The sequence below is a fragment of the Talpa europaea genome (assembly GCF_964194135.1).
Source record: "Talpa europaea genome assembly, chromosome: 10".
Classification (NCBI taxonomy): domain Eukaryota; kingdom Metazoa; phylum Chordata; class Mammalia; order Eulipotyphla; family Talpidae; genus Talpa; species Talpa europaea.
The window spans coordinates 2744486-2759509 of record NC_140077.1 but is presented as its reverse complement, the minus strand read 5'-3'; the positions used below and the strand labels follow the sequence as shown (position 1 = coordinate 2759509).

At 62.4% G+C, this 15024-nt stretch overlaps 1 protein-coding gene across 11 annotated transcripts in view; it reads left to right on the top strand.

Moving 5' to 3' along the window:
* Positions 1 to 4871: 4871 nt before the first annotated feature.
* DOCK1 (dedicator of cytokinesis 1) overlaps positions 4872 to 15024 on the top strand; it is a gene marked incomplete at both ends in the record, with an annotated part of 334004 nt that continues 323851 nt past the window's right edge. For all 11 annotated transcript variants that reach the window (XM_084245683.1, XM_084245678.1, XM_084245686.1 and 8 more), the window contains one exon: positions 4872 to 4917. In XM_084245683.1, the coding sequence (XP_084101809.1) occupies positions 4872 to 4917 (46 nt within the window). The remainder of the gene's footprint in view (positions 4918 to 15024) is intronic.

Genomic DNA, 15024 nt, shown 5'->3' with positions numbered 1-15024 from the left:
AGCGGCAACTGTCCCGCGTCACCAGCCATTGGGGTCTCAGCGGGAGTCTGCGTGGCTTCATGAACTGCAAACCCTTCCCTGTCTGAGAACCCCCGAGGCTGCAGGGTGGAACCTGAGGGCACCGGCTTCTAGGGGCCAGGCCTGTAGCTTCAGACCTTGTAGCACAGTTGCAGGCTGGGTCTAGTTTCTGGAGGCTTCCTTCTTGCAGGGTGCTGGCCCCCGCCCGGCCTGAGCTCATTCCTGCGTGTGCTCGTGATGGAGGACAGGAATAGAAAAAAACTGAAAAAGGAGGCACCACAAGACCAGAAAGCTGGCTCACACAAGGAGGTGGGGGTAGAAGAGATGAGCACAGCCATCGGCACTTTTGTGGAAACTAGGATCCCTAGGTGCAGACCACACCGTTGTGGAAACTGAGCTCCTCAGGCGCACGCAGGACACCGTTGCGGAAACTAGTATCCTTAGGCGCAGACTCTGATCCTCAGGCGCAGACGCCTAGATCACAAAGCATAACATCCAAGCAGGTATCCGAGGGCGCATCCACAGGTAAAGATGGAGATGGAGCCCATTGTAGAATCTCTGGTCCCTTTCAGATCCTACAGAGTCATCCAAAATTAGCAACCAACCCGAAGGCTCACCAGGAGCGGCCCCGCCCAAACTGAAGAGGACTCTCTCAGGGCAGCCTCTGCCCTGGCTGGGGCACCAATCCCACTGCCCACCTGTGCCCGTGCAGGTGCTTCTTCTCACCCACTCTCTCCTCTGCAGGGCTGCAGCTTCCTGCCTGCCTGTGACCTGTTAAGGCCGCCCGCCTGCAACCACGCGGGCCTCTCAGCAAACCTGTCCCTTCCAGGGCAGCTCCTCCTGCCCGCTGATGTCTACGCAAGTGTCCTTTACTCATCTGTCCCTTTCCTAATAAGCCTGTTCTTTAAATATAACGAATGTCTCTGTCTCGTGGAGAAACTCGCCGGGGAAACTCGCCGTGTGTCGCTGAACGGGAGCTCTGGGGGAACCTTTCTCAGAGTGACCCCAAGGACCCCCCAAAATGACAACACTCAGAGCAGGAGGCACGGACTGGTCTGCATTTATAGCCACAGTCACACTTGCCCACAAGGCACATCAGCCCGGGTGCAGCCTCCAGGAAAGCCAGATTAGTTCTGTGGAGCGGGCGGAGCTCAGCACCCGGGGGGGCCGGTCGCCTTCCTCATCTCTAGGTGAAGGCTGAGCTGCGCCCGGAGGGAGCCCAGCCCAGCCAGGCAGGCCGCTGCTCAAGCTGGGTTTTACCTCCCCAGCCCTTCCCTCCTCCACGGTGACTTTATTTCATGAGCATCACAAACATATATAAAAAAGAGGAGCCAGGAAACACTCCCAGGCTAATCTCCTACGTGGACCACTTTGCCTTCCCTGTGGATTTTGCTCTAGTGTTTTAAAGTAATGAAAATACATCGAGAATTCACCTCCCGCCCGCCCGCCCGCAACTCTCCCGTCTGCGGACACGTTTGACACTGGAGAGTCACACCCAGCGGCATCGGTAGTAACTTAACAACATCACCTGTCCTTGCTGCAGAGCCTGTGCTGGTCACGCCGCTCAAGCGCTGGGCAGTGCAGCACGTCCCCTGCCCCGTCCTTGCTCTTCATCGGTGACCCCAGACCAGTGTCCCCCGGGGTGTCCCTTCTAACTTCGTCCTGCTATACTTCATGGGGTGTCATTTCACTTGGGCTTCACCTCCCTTATTTCCTGCAGACTGCAAGTGAGGGCTCATCTGGATGATTTTTTGGTCATCGAATAGGAGGCCAAGGCCGGCCAGCAGGGTGGGGGGCAGCCCGCAGACACCCCTGTGGGGCCGTGGCTGAGTCCAGCCTGTTTACAGAGTGGAGACGCCCTGTCCCCTGTCCCAGCTCATCTGTGCCACCCCCAAGCAGGACCCCCCCATCCTCACTGTGCCTTCTGCTCGCGCCACTAGGCAAGACTTGGCTGAATTTACTTCCTGAATTGGCACTGAAAACACGGACAAATTAAAAAAAAAATTTTCTAAATTTACAATTATAGTGTGGATGGTGCCTTCTCATGGCCTCACCTCAAGATTCTTGGGAGGGGTCTGAACTCCACTGAGGTTGGGGCTGGGAGGTCCAGCGCTCCCAGGCTGGCCACGCCTGCAGGGCGGGCGGACCCCGCCCCACCCAATGCCGGGAGGTACACTTGGCGGAGAACCGCGGCCCAGCTCTTGACTTGGAGTTAAAAATGCCAAGTGACCGCAGCCCTGGGCTCCCGGGATGGGAGATGCAGCCAGGCCCCAGCTCTTATAACCACAGGGCAAAGAGCCAGGGTCAGGCACTCGATGTAGAGCCGCAAGACGAGACGCCTGCCCGAGTTAGCCTCGGAACCCTGCCGGACCTTCTCGAGCTGTGAGGACTGGCCACGAGTGAAGCTTCTCAGCCCAGCTCGGGTGCACGCTGCGATGAGACCCAAACCTCACTGTCTCAAGCGCGCAGTCCACGGGGCATCTGGAGTTTTAAGTTTCTGATTTAGAAGTTTACTGATACGGTGGTGTTACAAAGACAGACGCTTCTGCACCCCATTTATTCATGTATTCAGTGGGTCGACTTCACCAGCATGAAGGTGGCTATTCTGGAAACTGTGACCTGGAGGTTGTCAGAGGACCTGCAGGCAGTGCCGGGTGGGGAAGCCAGCCCCTGTAGGACGCCCAGTTCAGACGCAGGAAGGCACGGCAGAGCCCGAAGGCTCAGGAACAGCAGGATGTCCAGAAAGGGAAGAGGAAGGCCTCACAGCTCCGACCAGGGCGCCCAGGCCTGTGGGACTCCTGGGTCTCCCCCTCGTCATCTCCCCCAACGTGTAGCCACACAAGCAGAATTGAGAGCGGGCACGGAAGAGGTGAGCATCCCCAAAGCTTGTTTTCCAGGCTTTCGCTGTAGAATTCTACCTTCACTCTGACGAGCCGACCCACTGAATATGTAAGTAGATGGGATGCAGGACCGCGAAGGCCCTTCCGCCGCAGGCTCATTGGGACCACTTCTGTAGTTCCTGCTGGGCTTTCAGGTCCTCAAGGGACGTGTGTTTCTTCCCACCCCAGGGCCTTGGCACGTGCTGCCCCGCAGCCATTCCATAGCTAGTTTCTGCTCATCCGTCAACCCCAGGCCCACAGTGTTTGCTCAGGGAAGGCCTCCCTGCCTGGGGGGTCAGGCCACCTGTCACTTGCCACAGAAGTGGCCATCAGTTGCTTCTCCTGCCCTGGGGCAGAGTCACCAGGTCATGGGGCAGGTCCTGGCCCAAGACACTGGGCTTCTAATTGTCCCAGAGGCTTTAAGTGCCTGCCCGAGGCCGTGTGTGACACGGGCCCAGCCGTCCAGTGTGGGAATCACAGTCCTTGTCAGTGAAACTGTAACTTTCCACAACTCTGTGTTTGCTGCCTGCGGCTCTGCATCCTTGGTGGGGTGGACAGCTGGGTCCCTCCCCCGCCCAAGCTGGAAGCACCTAGGGCAGCCCAGAGAGTTCATTTCATCTGCATTTGGGTGGGCTGCTGGGATGTCAGGGCAGCCCCAAAGGCAGGACAGCAGAACATCCACTGGGTCCTTCCAGGCCTGCTGTCCACTCCCCTGCCAGCTCCCCCATCCGCGCAGCCCCCACTCCTTGGAGTCACCAGGAGGCTCCCATGGGCGCTGCCCCCACTCCTTGGAGCTCAAAGGCTCCCGGACTTGCTGCCACTGCCACTGGATCCTGGGGGCACGAGTGGAGGACCCCACTCACAGCCCACTGCCCGGCCTTCATTCTGATGGTGTCCCGTCCCCCTTTCTCTTGCTTTTCACCTTTCTATGCTCTTCGGAAAGAAGCAGAATTAAAGAGATGTGTGTCTTGTCTTTCAGTTTTTCCTTGAAAAACCAGATGCCCTGACTTGCTGGCTTGGGAAACACACGCGCAAGAACTCACCTCTGGGGTGAAGCCCCAGTTCCAGGTCAGGTGCCCACTGGCCTGGCTGGGATTTCCTTTCAGCGTTCTCCCCACTTCCTGCGCCCCCAGACCTGAGGCCCACCGGGCTGGCCCCGGAGGCTGGGGTCTGCCCTTAGCAGCGGCTGGCCTACCTCTCCCTCCCAGCCTCTCTGGATTCCCGCGTTCATTCCACAGCCAAGGAGGGCTGGCGGCCCAGAAAAGCACCCCCGCCCCCAGCTCTGCACCCCGCCCTGCCCTGTCCCTGGATATGCTGGTCCACGCCAGCCCTGAGTCAACCTGTCTATCCCTGGGGTCCGTCCTGTTGCCCGCCCTGTGGCCGGAGTCGTGCGCTCTGGCGCACCCAGACTCGGGGAGCTGCCCAGGTGACCTGTGTCCACGGGATGAACGAACCTCGCGCCGGGGCTTCCTCAGGGAACCTGGGGTTTGCCGGCTCCAGAACTCTGCCCCAGGGGAAACCCGAGTTGGGGCATACGGTGCCCGGGGCGCGGCGCACCCTACCTGTGCACCCACGGGCTGCGCAAAAGGCTTTAGCCTCCCGCCGTACCCCACATCTGCAGGTCCCCTCCCTTCCAGGGCGCCCCCTCGCCTCATCTGTGATCCGCCCCGGGCGGCCGCGGACTCGAGGAAACTCCGCGGCGAGTTGACGGGGCGCCCGGGGCGCTGCGCCCGCGTGTCCGTGGGGCCCGGGGGCGCGGGGGCCGCGGGGGGCGCGGGGCGCGGGGCGCGGCCGGCCCGTCCCGCCTCCCGCCTCCCGCCTCCCGCCTCCCGCCGCCGGCCTGTCCCACCCGCCGGCCCCGCCCGCCCCGTCCCACATGACGCCGCCTCCGCCGCAAACTTTTCCTCCCTGCGCGCCGGGAGCGAAGATGGCGGCCTAGCGCGGAGCCCGGCCCGGCGCCCTCGCGGCGGCACCATGACGCGCTGGGTGCCCACCAAGCGCGAGGAGAAATACGGCGTGGGTGAGCGGCGCGCCGCGCCCCAACTTCCCCGGGCGCGGGGGGGCCGGGCGGGCGGGCGGGGGCCGGGGCGCCGCGTCCCCCCACCGGGGCCCGATCGCGCCCCCCGAGGGCCGGTGCCCGCCGGGCCGGGGCGCAGCGGGCGGCGCCGGAGCGCGGGCGTCGGGCCGGGGCGCGCGGCGTCGGGCGGGGGTGTGGCTCCCCCGGGGTCCCGCCGCGGGCGGGCGGGCGGGCGGGCGGGCCGGGCCGGGCAGCCGGTCATTGTCTGGCGCGCGCCCGCCGGTCGGGGAAAGTTGCGCGGCCGGGGGGGCGGCTCCCGGGGGCGGGGGGCCGAGCCCGGGACCCCGCTCCAGCCCGCGGCGGGGCGCGGCGGCCCCGGGTCCTCCCCGCGGGGAGGCTGCGCCCGGGAGAGGCTCCGGCCCGGGGAGCCGGCCCGCGAGGGCGGGACCGTCCGGCGCTTTGTGGCTTCCTGCGCGGAGCCGGGATCGGGTTGCAAGTTTACATTTCGGCCCCGGGACACATTCCAGAGAGCCCGGCGCGCCGCGAAGGCCAAACAAACAGACCCTCGGCCCCCGCCGGGCTCGCTGTGCGCCCCCCAGTCGCAGCCCGACCCGCCCGGGCCTGCGCCCCTGCCCGGTGACTTGGCCTCCCCAGCCCGGTGGCTGCTCCCCGGATCCCCCATCCCCACCGCGGTTTTCAGCCTCTGCAGCCCAGGGGGTCCCGGCCCCCGCCGCGGGAGTCAGGCCTCTGTGAACCGGCCTCCTGGCTGGCCGGTCCTGCCCCCCGTGGCCGCCCCCCTGCCCCCCCCGCCTGCTCCAGGGGCGCCCTCCTGCCGCCTCTAGCCCTGTCCTGGCCTCTGCTTTGGGAAGCCTGGGTGACTCTGGCCCCCAGGGCACCCTCCTTCTGTGTGTGCGGTTGCTTTCCTCTGCTGGGTGTCCCTTGGGTGCCAGCGGCCTACAGTGGCGATGGGAACACCCTGGACAGTCCTAGCCCCGCCGTGGGCTCACCTTGGCCCACTCGGAGCTGGGGTTCCTCAAGCTCCAGGATATGCCTAGAGGCCCCTCCAAAGCCACCCACCTCCCTTTAGGGAGGCGGAAACTGAGGCTCAGGTGCAGTCACTATGGTGGGGCGTGCCCGCCGCGTGCTTCCCGCTTGCAAGCTGCCTGCAGGCCGCGCAGGAGTCTGGGCCGACCAGCCCGGGCCTGACCTGATGCCTCCATCCCCACCCCTCTGACTGCGCCAGAGAGTTTGGGGTGGGGACTCGTGTGAAGATGCTGGAGGTGGGTGACAGCGGGGGTCCAGGCTTGGGGACCTTCGTGCATGGGAGGACACAGCTAGGGAGAGACAGAGGAACAGCAGGGAGCCGTGGAGGAGGAGCTGGAGAGGTGGGAACATGGGGGCAGGTGGCAGCCGGCCCTTGGGGGGGCAGCCAGCAGGTCCAGCTCTGGTCGGGACCCACCCCTCAGCCCCGGGTGGTGGGGTGACACCTGTCCCGTTTTCCAGAGGCCAAGAAGGGAGATTGTTCACCCACACGCCACTCGAAAATGCTTCGTCCTGGATTGAACCTGGACTGGCTGTGGAGTTCACAGCCCACTGTGCCCCAGGAGACGGGGAGGGACTCGTGGGGACCCCGTTTAAAGACACCTTGGTGCTCGGGTGAGCTGGGTGGTGTCCACAGTGAGTGCGCGGCGGCTGAGACCCCTGAGTGTGACTTGCCTTGGCCAGAGGGTGTGTCCCCGGATGGAGACAGCAGGGTCTCCCCCCAGCTGAGCAGGCGCCAGGGAGTGCAAGGGTGTAACTGGGTCCTTTTCCCATTTAAGTCATAAGCTTCTGGAAGCTTCTCTGGCACTCACGGAGGTGACTCCAACATCACACCTTTGGCTAATCCTTCGGTTTTCAGAGAACTTGAGTGTTGGGAAGTTTCCAAAGAGAAGTACCTGGAAGGCTTTGCCAGGCAGTAGGAGGCGGGAGGTACCTGTAAGTCCTGGGGAACGTGGCTCTTCTGCTGGAAGTGCAGGTGGAGGCGAGGCCGCTCACCTGGGTGGGTGACAACTTGCTCAGCATCAAGGAACCCTAAATATCTAGAGCCTGAGGGCTGGGGGTGGGGGAGCGGGCTGGCCTGGGATTTGCACCCGGGAATTTGGCGGGTGTGATTGCCTGGATGGGCCTGGAGATTCCGTCCTGTTAGTGGATGGGCTGTTCTGCCGGAGGCGAAACTGACCACCCCCCCCTTTCCAACCACAGTATTTTCCTTTTGGGGGGGCTGCCTAACAACAGGGATGTGTTCCCCTAGAGGTGGGGCTTTGGATCTGTGGGTGGGCCTGGCTTCTCCCGTGAATGAATCACGAGGGGAAAGTAAATGGTAAAACTCCATCTCATTTGGGAACATGAATCACTGGTCATTGTTTGAAGGGACTCGGGAGTCTGTTAGAAGCATTGTTTGTAAATGAGACACCCCACTTATTTATTTATTTTGCAGAATTGGGGAGAGGAGTAAACAGCTGATGTGGTGCTTGCTCAGCAGAGGCAGGAAGTCCCAGTTCCTGGGATTCATTCTAGGGGGGGGAGTCTGTGAAATTCACCAGGCTGTTGTTTCCCACCCGCAGCCTGGCTTATTAACACAGGCAGGAACCTCGACCTCGCTGTCACCCCAAGGGGTTGACACACTCCCTCCTCACCCCCCACCCCCAGTCTTACATCCCAACATCAATAAAATTGTGTTCCTGTAGCTCCTCGTTCCCAAGAGTAGGGGGAAGATGTGAGGATGGTGTGCTCACGTCTTGGGGGGGTGTGGACAGCGGAGTAATGTCCCCTCCCGGCCCCGGCACTCCTGTCTCGGCCCCGATGCCCAGAACCCGTGACAGGTGACGTGGTGGAAGGGACTGTGCAGGTGTGGTGATGGTTATGGAGCTTCGGGCGCAGGGAGAGCAGACCCCGGACCCATCAACCTGGGCCCCGAAGCAAAGAACCTTCTCTGCTTGTTCCTGGGACTTCAGAGGAGCTGGGGACTCGGAGATTCTGAGCCTGGGGGCGCGGGCGGGGGTGCTCCAGGCACAGTTGCTGATGCCTCGGGGACCCACTTGCAAGGACCAGAGAGACACCTGGAGAGCTAAGGGCATCTCCGGGAGAGCCATCGAGTCCACGGGACCTCCGTCCTGCCATCCCAGCTGCCCCCTGCAGACACCGGGGTGGGCCCGCGAGCGTCGTCGCGGCCCCCAGCACCTTGGCCTTGAAATCCAGTGCCTCGGACCTGGGAGGTGTGGGATGCAAACATGAGTGGTTTTAAGCTGCTGAGGTGGGCGATTTGTTCTGATCTGAGGGGACTAGCCCAGGGCGGGGGGAGCAGTTTGGGGCCCCGTCTCTTTCTAGCCTTTAGCTTCGCTGTGAGCAGATTCGCCCCCCGTGCGCCCCGGGTGTGGGCTTCCCTCTGGGCCCCGCATGTGGACACCAGCTCCTTGTCCTGACTGGTCCCCCTGCTGCAAGTTACCCCGACTTCCCAGCCCTCAGGCTCGGCACCGGGAAAGCGACGCCACTGCAGGGACCGTGGGGACGCGTGGGGCAGTGACGTCACCCCGCGCTTTGGGGAATCCCGGCGGCGTTGCGTTTGGACATTTTTTACTTAATACAGCCGAGCTTAGAAGTGGAGTGACGGGGACCCCGCTGGACTTAGCGGTCGCGGCTGCGGAGGAAAGCTTTCTCCCAGAGCTGGTTCTTCACCCTGCGTTTTGACAAGATGGGGGCGGGGTCGTCCCATTTCCTTGGTGTTGGGGGAGCGAGACTGTGCATGCAGATTAGCTCAGCGGGATGCAGGCTGCTGGGAATGGGGTGCGATCCCTAGGAGCAGGGGCTCCCCACGAGTAGGGGCGGGCGGGGCGGGCGGAGGCGCACAGCCTCTTGTTATCTGGAATGGCCAGCAAGTGGCTACTTCGGGAGAGAAAAACTCAATTTGATCACAAGTAACTAGGAGCGCGGACGTTGTCCTGCGCCGGAGCTGCAAGCGCAACAATAAACCCAGAATAGGGCACATGATATCTCCACATACCTGATTGTAATTGGGGAACATTGTACAGTTTTCAATGCACGGTCCTGCCTGTGTAGCCTAGAATATCAGACGCCTTTTCGGGGTTGTCTTGGGGGTGCAATTCTGCTCTCTCTTGTGACCGCTGAGGATGCAGGGGGGAAACACGGAGAAGTGGGCGGTGGCTGAGTCCTTTGCGGTGCCCGGCGCGCCTTCCCTCCCCACTCAGTCTGTCCTTCCTCTTTTTTGCTTCATGAAACCGAGTCCAGGTAATCGTGGGCGCGTGCAGCAGGAGCAGCGACAGGGCCTGCTGCGGCTCCCCAGGTTGCTTCTAGGGGGAGCACAGTGCGAGCCAGAACCAGGCTATTGACACAATCCAGTCAAGACGCAGAGGGCTTCCAGCCTAGGAGGGTCCCGTGGCTCCACAGTGCCCGACCCCGGACCCCCGGCCCTGGGCGACATGTTCCCCTCCCAGCTCCTGCGGTATCTGGAAAAGGTCTTTGGGAGAGAAACAAAAGGCTGGGCCCGATCACTTCCATTTCCCTTGCACCCGGATGCGCTCTGCCTGCCGTGGCTGCACCCAGGCGGTTTGTGCTGTAAGGCCGTCCGCGCCACGCTCCGCAGAGGTGAGTGTGCACACGCAGGTGTGCACACACATGACACACATGTGCACGCACAGGGCTCAGGGACGCTGAGCCGGCAGGGAGCGAGCTGTCTGTAGGTCATGCCGGAGCCCCGAGCTGCTCTTCCTGAGGCCTCTGTCCTCCCCCACCGCTGGGGCTCCCAGAGAGGAGACACCTTGTGGACGGCGCTTCCGGTTTCCTGCGTGTTTCTGTGTTGTGGCATGAGTAGGGTGGAAAGGCTCGCTCGGCTTCCAGAGTCCACCCTTGCACGCTCGCCCACCAGTGAGCAACTCCAGGGCACTCTGGGTGGCGGTGACCGGAGGCCGTGGCCTCCCACCTTGTCACACCGGGCACAGCCGCAGTGGCCCTGGGCAGCTGTGGGGTGGGAAGCTGGGTGCCCTGGCTGCGCCACCATCATTTTCAGGTCCTGTATCAGTGCCCACCCAGCGCCCACCCAGTGCCCACCCAGCCACCACTTCCCCGGGGCGGGTGGGGCGTGGCGTGGGGCCCAGGGACGGACTCGGGTGCTTTCCGTCCGCAAAGGCAGATGGTTTTGCCCACACGGATGTCTGTTAGCTTGTTAAATTTTCATTTGGGTGCCTTGGGGTGCCTTGTGGAGAAAAGGTGTTTTCTCTTGACATTTGGGATGAGCCAAAAGAGCGCAGTTTGGGGCGTGGAGGTCCTCCTGGGATCCTGCCCCGTCTCTCCCCAGCCAGGTGACTGTGGGCGAGTTTCTCTCCTCTGTCCAGTAGGTAATCACGACGCCCTGGGCGGGCAGTTCTGGGCATCGGGACCCCCCGTGTCCTCCTGGCCCCTGGTCCGGGCCCCACGATGTCAGTGTCTTCTGGACACGCGGTGTCAGCACAGCTCGGGGCTCCGGGGCTGAGCCTCTGCGTCCATCAGCCTGGCCCCTGGGCCCTCTCGCTCTGGGTTTCAAGTCCTGGCCCTCTGGCTCCTGCAGCCTTTGCTGGAAGGTGAGGGTGGAGGGGGTGGGGCCCTGGGAGCCAGATGGAGGGGATCTCTGAGCGCCCCGGATCAGTACCTGTGCCTCTCAAGACGCAGCTCCTCCCGCGACGCGCCTTCTCTGCATTTATACCCACCTGGGTGACGTGTCCCCTGGCTTGGGGCCCTTGTACACTTGCTGAATAAATGTTCCAGTGGCGGTTGTCTCTGCCCTGGGGTTGGGCTGCCGTCACACTCAACCGGATCCCGCAGTGAACGTCTGTCCTGCATGGGACACCGGGTGGGTGGGGGCTGGGGTGCAAGCCCCCCAGATTTGGAGACTCGCCGCCTCCCACCTTTGGCTCCACTAGGATCGTGGGCCCTGCCTTTCACCTCCTGGGTGGGGAGAGAAAGCGACAAAGGGCAGTTGGCAGATTTTCTTCCTGGCTGGGCTGGAGGGGTGCCCGCCGTCTGCCCACATCCCTTGCCCGCGCCCAGCCCCTGCCGCACCCAGCAGCACTGGGGCTTCTAAGAAGAGGAGGGCATGGAGGCTGGTGGCCGCTGCCCGGTCTGTCCTCACTTCCCATCAAGTGATGACAGGCCGTGTGGCTTTGTGGGGTTCGAGGGCAGGGGGTGGGGAGGGGGTGTGACTGAGGTCAGGTGTCGCCTGCTTGGCACGCTCTCTCCCCCGTCCCCCTGGTGCCGTGCCCCTTGCTGGGGGTGCCCCAGCTGCTTCCGGATGTGTTCTCACCACTAGCCCCCAAGGCCCCAGGCCTGGCCTGCTGAACTGTGGCCTCGGAAGGTGAGGCACGGACCTGACCCCACCTGGGGCCTGGCGTCCTCAGTCGCTAATTGCTGCCTTTTGTCTCTTTTCTGAAGGGGGTCTTGATAGTCCAGCATCCTGCTCTGAGCAGCTGTGCATGCGCTGAGAGAGGGAAGGGGTGACGTTCCGCCTGGGACCTGGAGAACTGAGGGTTAGCTGGGGACTCCTGGGGGCAGGGTGGGGAGCCCTGGATGGGGTCAGAATGCTGGCAGCCCAGCCCAGCGCCAGGTGCACCTCACGCCTCCTTAGCCACCTCCTCAGCCCTCAGGGCCTGGCTGGGAGGAGGCAGATAACAGCACCAACCTCACGGCCCCAGGAGTGACCGGCCCCTGGAGTGACCTGCATGAGCTCCGTGCTGTGGGCCAGTGCAGTTGTTAGCACTCCCTTATTACGTCACTGGCGCTGACGGCAGGGAAAGCGCGATTTCTGGTCTTAATCACGTTTAACTGGAAAAGGGCGGGGCTGTGCTGGAGCCTTCCTTTTCCACAGTTGGGTTATTTTATCTAGAGCTGGAGCAGGTGTCCGGTGACCAGCTCACACTGGGAGCGGCGGAGCGAGCCTCTGGCTCTGTGGCCGCGGGCAGGGCGGTCCGGGCAGGGGAGGCCCGGGTGTCACCCACGGAGAAGTCAGGGAGCCCTGCCTTTCGGCCGCGGCTGCTCCTCCTTCCCTCACATCCTGTGCTCTGTTGTGTCTTTGTTCTTCGACTTTGGAGGCCTGAAGCCACCCTCCTGGACTTCCACTCTGGTCCCGGCCAACTGCCTCTTCTCTGAATTTCTTGGGGTGTTTCAAGGTCAGGCTTGTCTCAAGGTGGAGAGAAAGATGTTCCTGTGTGACTGGCCCAGGGGCCACCCCCCAGCGGGTCAGGCCGCTCCCGACGGAACCTGGCTGCGGCCCCCCGGGGGTGCACAGCCTGTGACTGTCCCGCACCCCCATGATGGGGCCACTCAGTGAATGACGAAATGCTGGTTTTTGGAGCTTTGGGGGTCAAGGGCGTGGATCCTGGGCTGTGGGCCCGTCTGGTCATGCTCGGGGCTGACCCGCACGGTGGGCGTCTTCCCGGAGTGACTCACCCGCTGGCTCTCAGCTGTGACAACCCCTGAACTGCCCTTCACGGCCTCCTGGCCCTGTTTCCTGGCCTGCCCAGCTCTGCTCCTGCCCCAGGGCAAGCGCTGCCGTTTCCTGCTTAGCTTGTCGGGGGTTTGTGCCCCCCCACACCAGGCGTGCAGGCCCCCCAACCTCTTCTGGAAGTGACTGGCCCCTTTGTTCCAGCCCCGGGCGCGGGGCGCGGGACGGGAGTGCAGAGCGAGAGGGCTGGCGGCCTGGAGAGAAGGCCCCTGCGTCCCCAGGGCCTGGGAGTCCTAAGGCACCAGGAGGGGCGAGGGCTGGAGCCATCCTGGGGCGGGGCAGGCACCCCGGGGGAGGGGCCAGAAGGAGGCCAGCCTTGAGCTTGGGCTCGGGGGTCAAGCAGGTTCTGGACGGAGCTGATGGCGGGAGGTGAGTGCTCATCTGCCTGCAGTGGGCCCAGCTCTGCCCTGGGGTCTGCTGCCCGGGACATGCTGTGCCTGCGAGTGTCCAGTGGTCCCGTGACCAGGCCGCTCCACTGGAGGCTGTGCCCTCACAGCAAGCGCCGTGGCGCCCCTGATGCGGGTGGGCGTGCCCTGGCCCTTCTGTGCCCCCGCTCTCCTTGGTCAGCACGGGAGACAGCACTCCCACCTCACGGCGGTCCCCGTGGAGCAGGGTTCTGGACTTGTGAGGGTTGGTGTGCTGGGTTGGATGATGTGAGGGTCCTGTTCCTTGAGGGGCGCTGAGAAGCCTCCCTGGCTTCTGCGCCTCCGTGGGACAGCAGTGCCCTTGGGGCCACCGAGGGCGGCTCCAGACCTTGCCACACGTCCCCTGGGGCAGGACAGCCTTGGGGTCTGCTGGGGCTGGGAGCTGCCCCTGACTCTTTCCCAGCACTCCGGAGTCAGGTCCTGGGGTCCTCTCACTGTCCATTAGAAAAGGTGTCCCTGCAGGTTTGGAAGAAAAGTTCAAAGCCTCCAGAATGTGGGGGGGAAAAAAAAAAAAAAACAAAACCACAAAACCAAACACAAAGAGAAAAAGGCAAAGAAAGAAACCCGCAGGGCTGGCTTTCTCCAGGTGTGGGTTGTGCAGGGACGAGGAAGCCCAGGGGAGGGGCGCCCTGGGGCCTGGCCCCTGGGGCAGCTGAGGATGTGGGGAGTCTTGTTGAGACCAGTGGTAGTTTGAAGTCAGGTCTTGGAGAGGAGCCTGGATTACCTGGGGACTCCAGCAGCACCCCCACCCCCCCTTCCAGGAAGACCATTCGGGATGCCCCAGATGGGCTTAAACACAGGAGCTCAAACCTTCCCTCTTGGAGGTTTATTTGCGGGAATAAAAGCACTTCTCAGACCTTCTTTTATTTTTTCCACAATAATAACTTATTTTCTTTAACATAATTGACTTTACCAGGGGCAAATAATGATTTTGCAGGAGGGAAATGTGATTATTTTTCTTCCAAATTGCTGTGCTTATATTAACTCCACGAGATTTATCTTCACGTCCCTCTGGCGTCACACGTGCTCTCCTGCCCATTTTTCAAAGGCAGGAATGCGTCTTGGTCCTCCAGGAGCCGTGGTCAGGCTGCCAAGTTTCTGCAGTTATCCTTGGGGGTGTTCTTTTGAGGATTAGCCTTGAGAGGCCAGGGGGAGGAAGAAGTGGGGTTTACCAACCTGTATTGGGGACTCCTACTTACACGAGGGATGGGACTTAGGGTATTGACCCTATGATGCCCCAGACTGTGCACTGGACTGCGTGTTCTGGCGGGCCACGGTGCCTTTGCACATGCTCTCCTGGCTGCCGGGAGATACCCCTTTCAAAATGGAAGCAACACTGTATAGAACTTTATGTAAGTTTCGGGTGTTCTGGAAACACCTTTACTTTAACTTCCTCCTGTCTTGCTTTTCCAGGCTCAGGGCCAGTGGGAGCCCTGGAGCGGTCTTGACTGTGTGCCCGCTAGACAGGGTGCCCTCAGGGACAAGGGCTGACTCGTGTTCCCCTCTCTGCTTCCGGCCCCTGGAGTGGGCTGGCATACCTGCTGAGGGGACGCCTGCTGAGGGAGGTGAAGGGACAGAGACTCAGTCTCAGCAAAGCATCCAGGGCTGCCCTTGGGCCTCAGCTTCCCGGTGGTGGGGATGCTCACCCCTGGATGAGTCCTTCTTCTGGAACATGCGTGGGGGTCCACTCGAGTCCAGTGGCGGATTGGGTTAAACTGCATTAAAGCAGACCCACCCCTCTTTGTAGGGGCTCCCTAAAAAGGGACTCATGATCCATTTTCAGGTCCCTTTTATTGTGACGCTCTGATAAAGCACTTGCCTGGCCCGGCCTCGGAGCAGGTGGCACAGGACTAGGCTTGGGAGGAGGGCTGGGGAGGGAACTGCTTGGAGACTGGAGAGGGCTGCGTCCTGGCTCCAGTGCTTGGTGGTTGTGGGGACCCCAGTGAGGCTCCTCGTGTCCTGGGCCTCTGAACACCTGGGAAAGGATAGTCTTGCTGCAGCTTCTCCTGCTTCACCATGTGGCGAGAAGCATCTCTTGGATTGAAGCCTGTGGTGTGCACGGCAGGGCCCTGTGACCGAGGAGCAGGACATGTGTCTGTCTGGGCCGGGGCCCGGCCGCCTTTCTCATGTGGGCCCAGCTGTCACTCAGCTTTG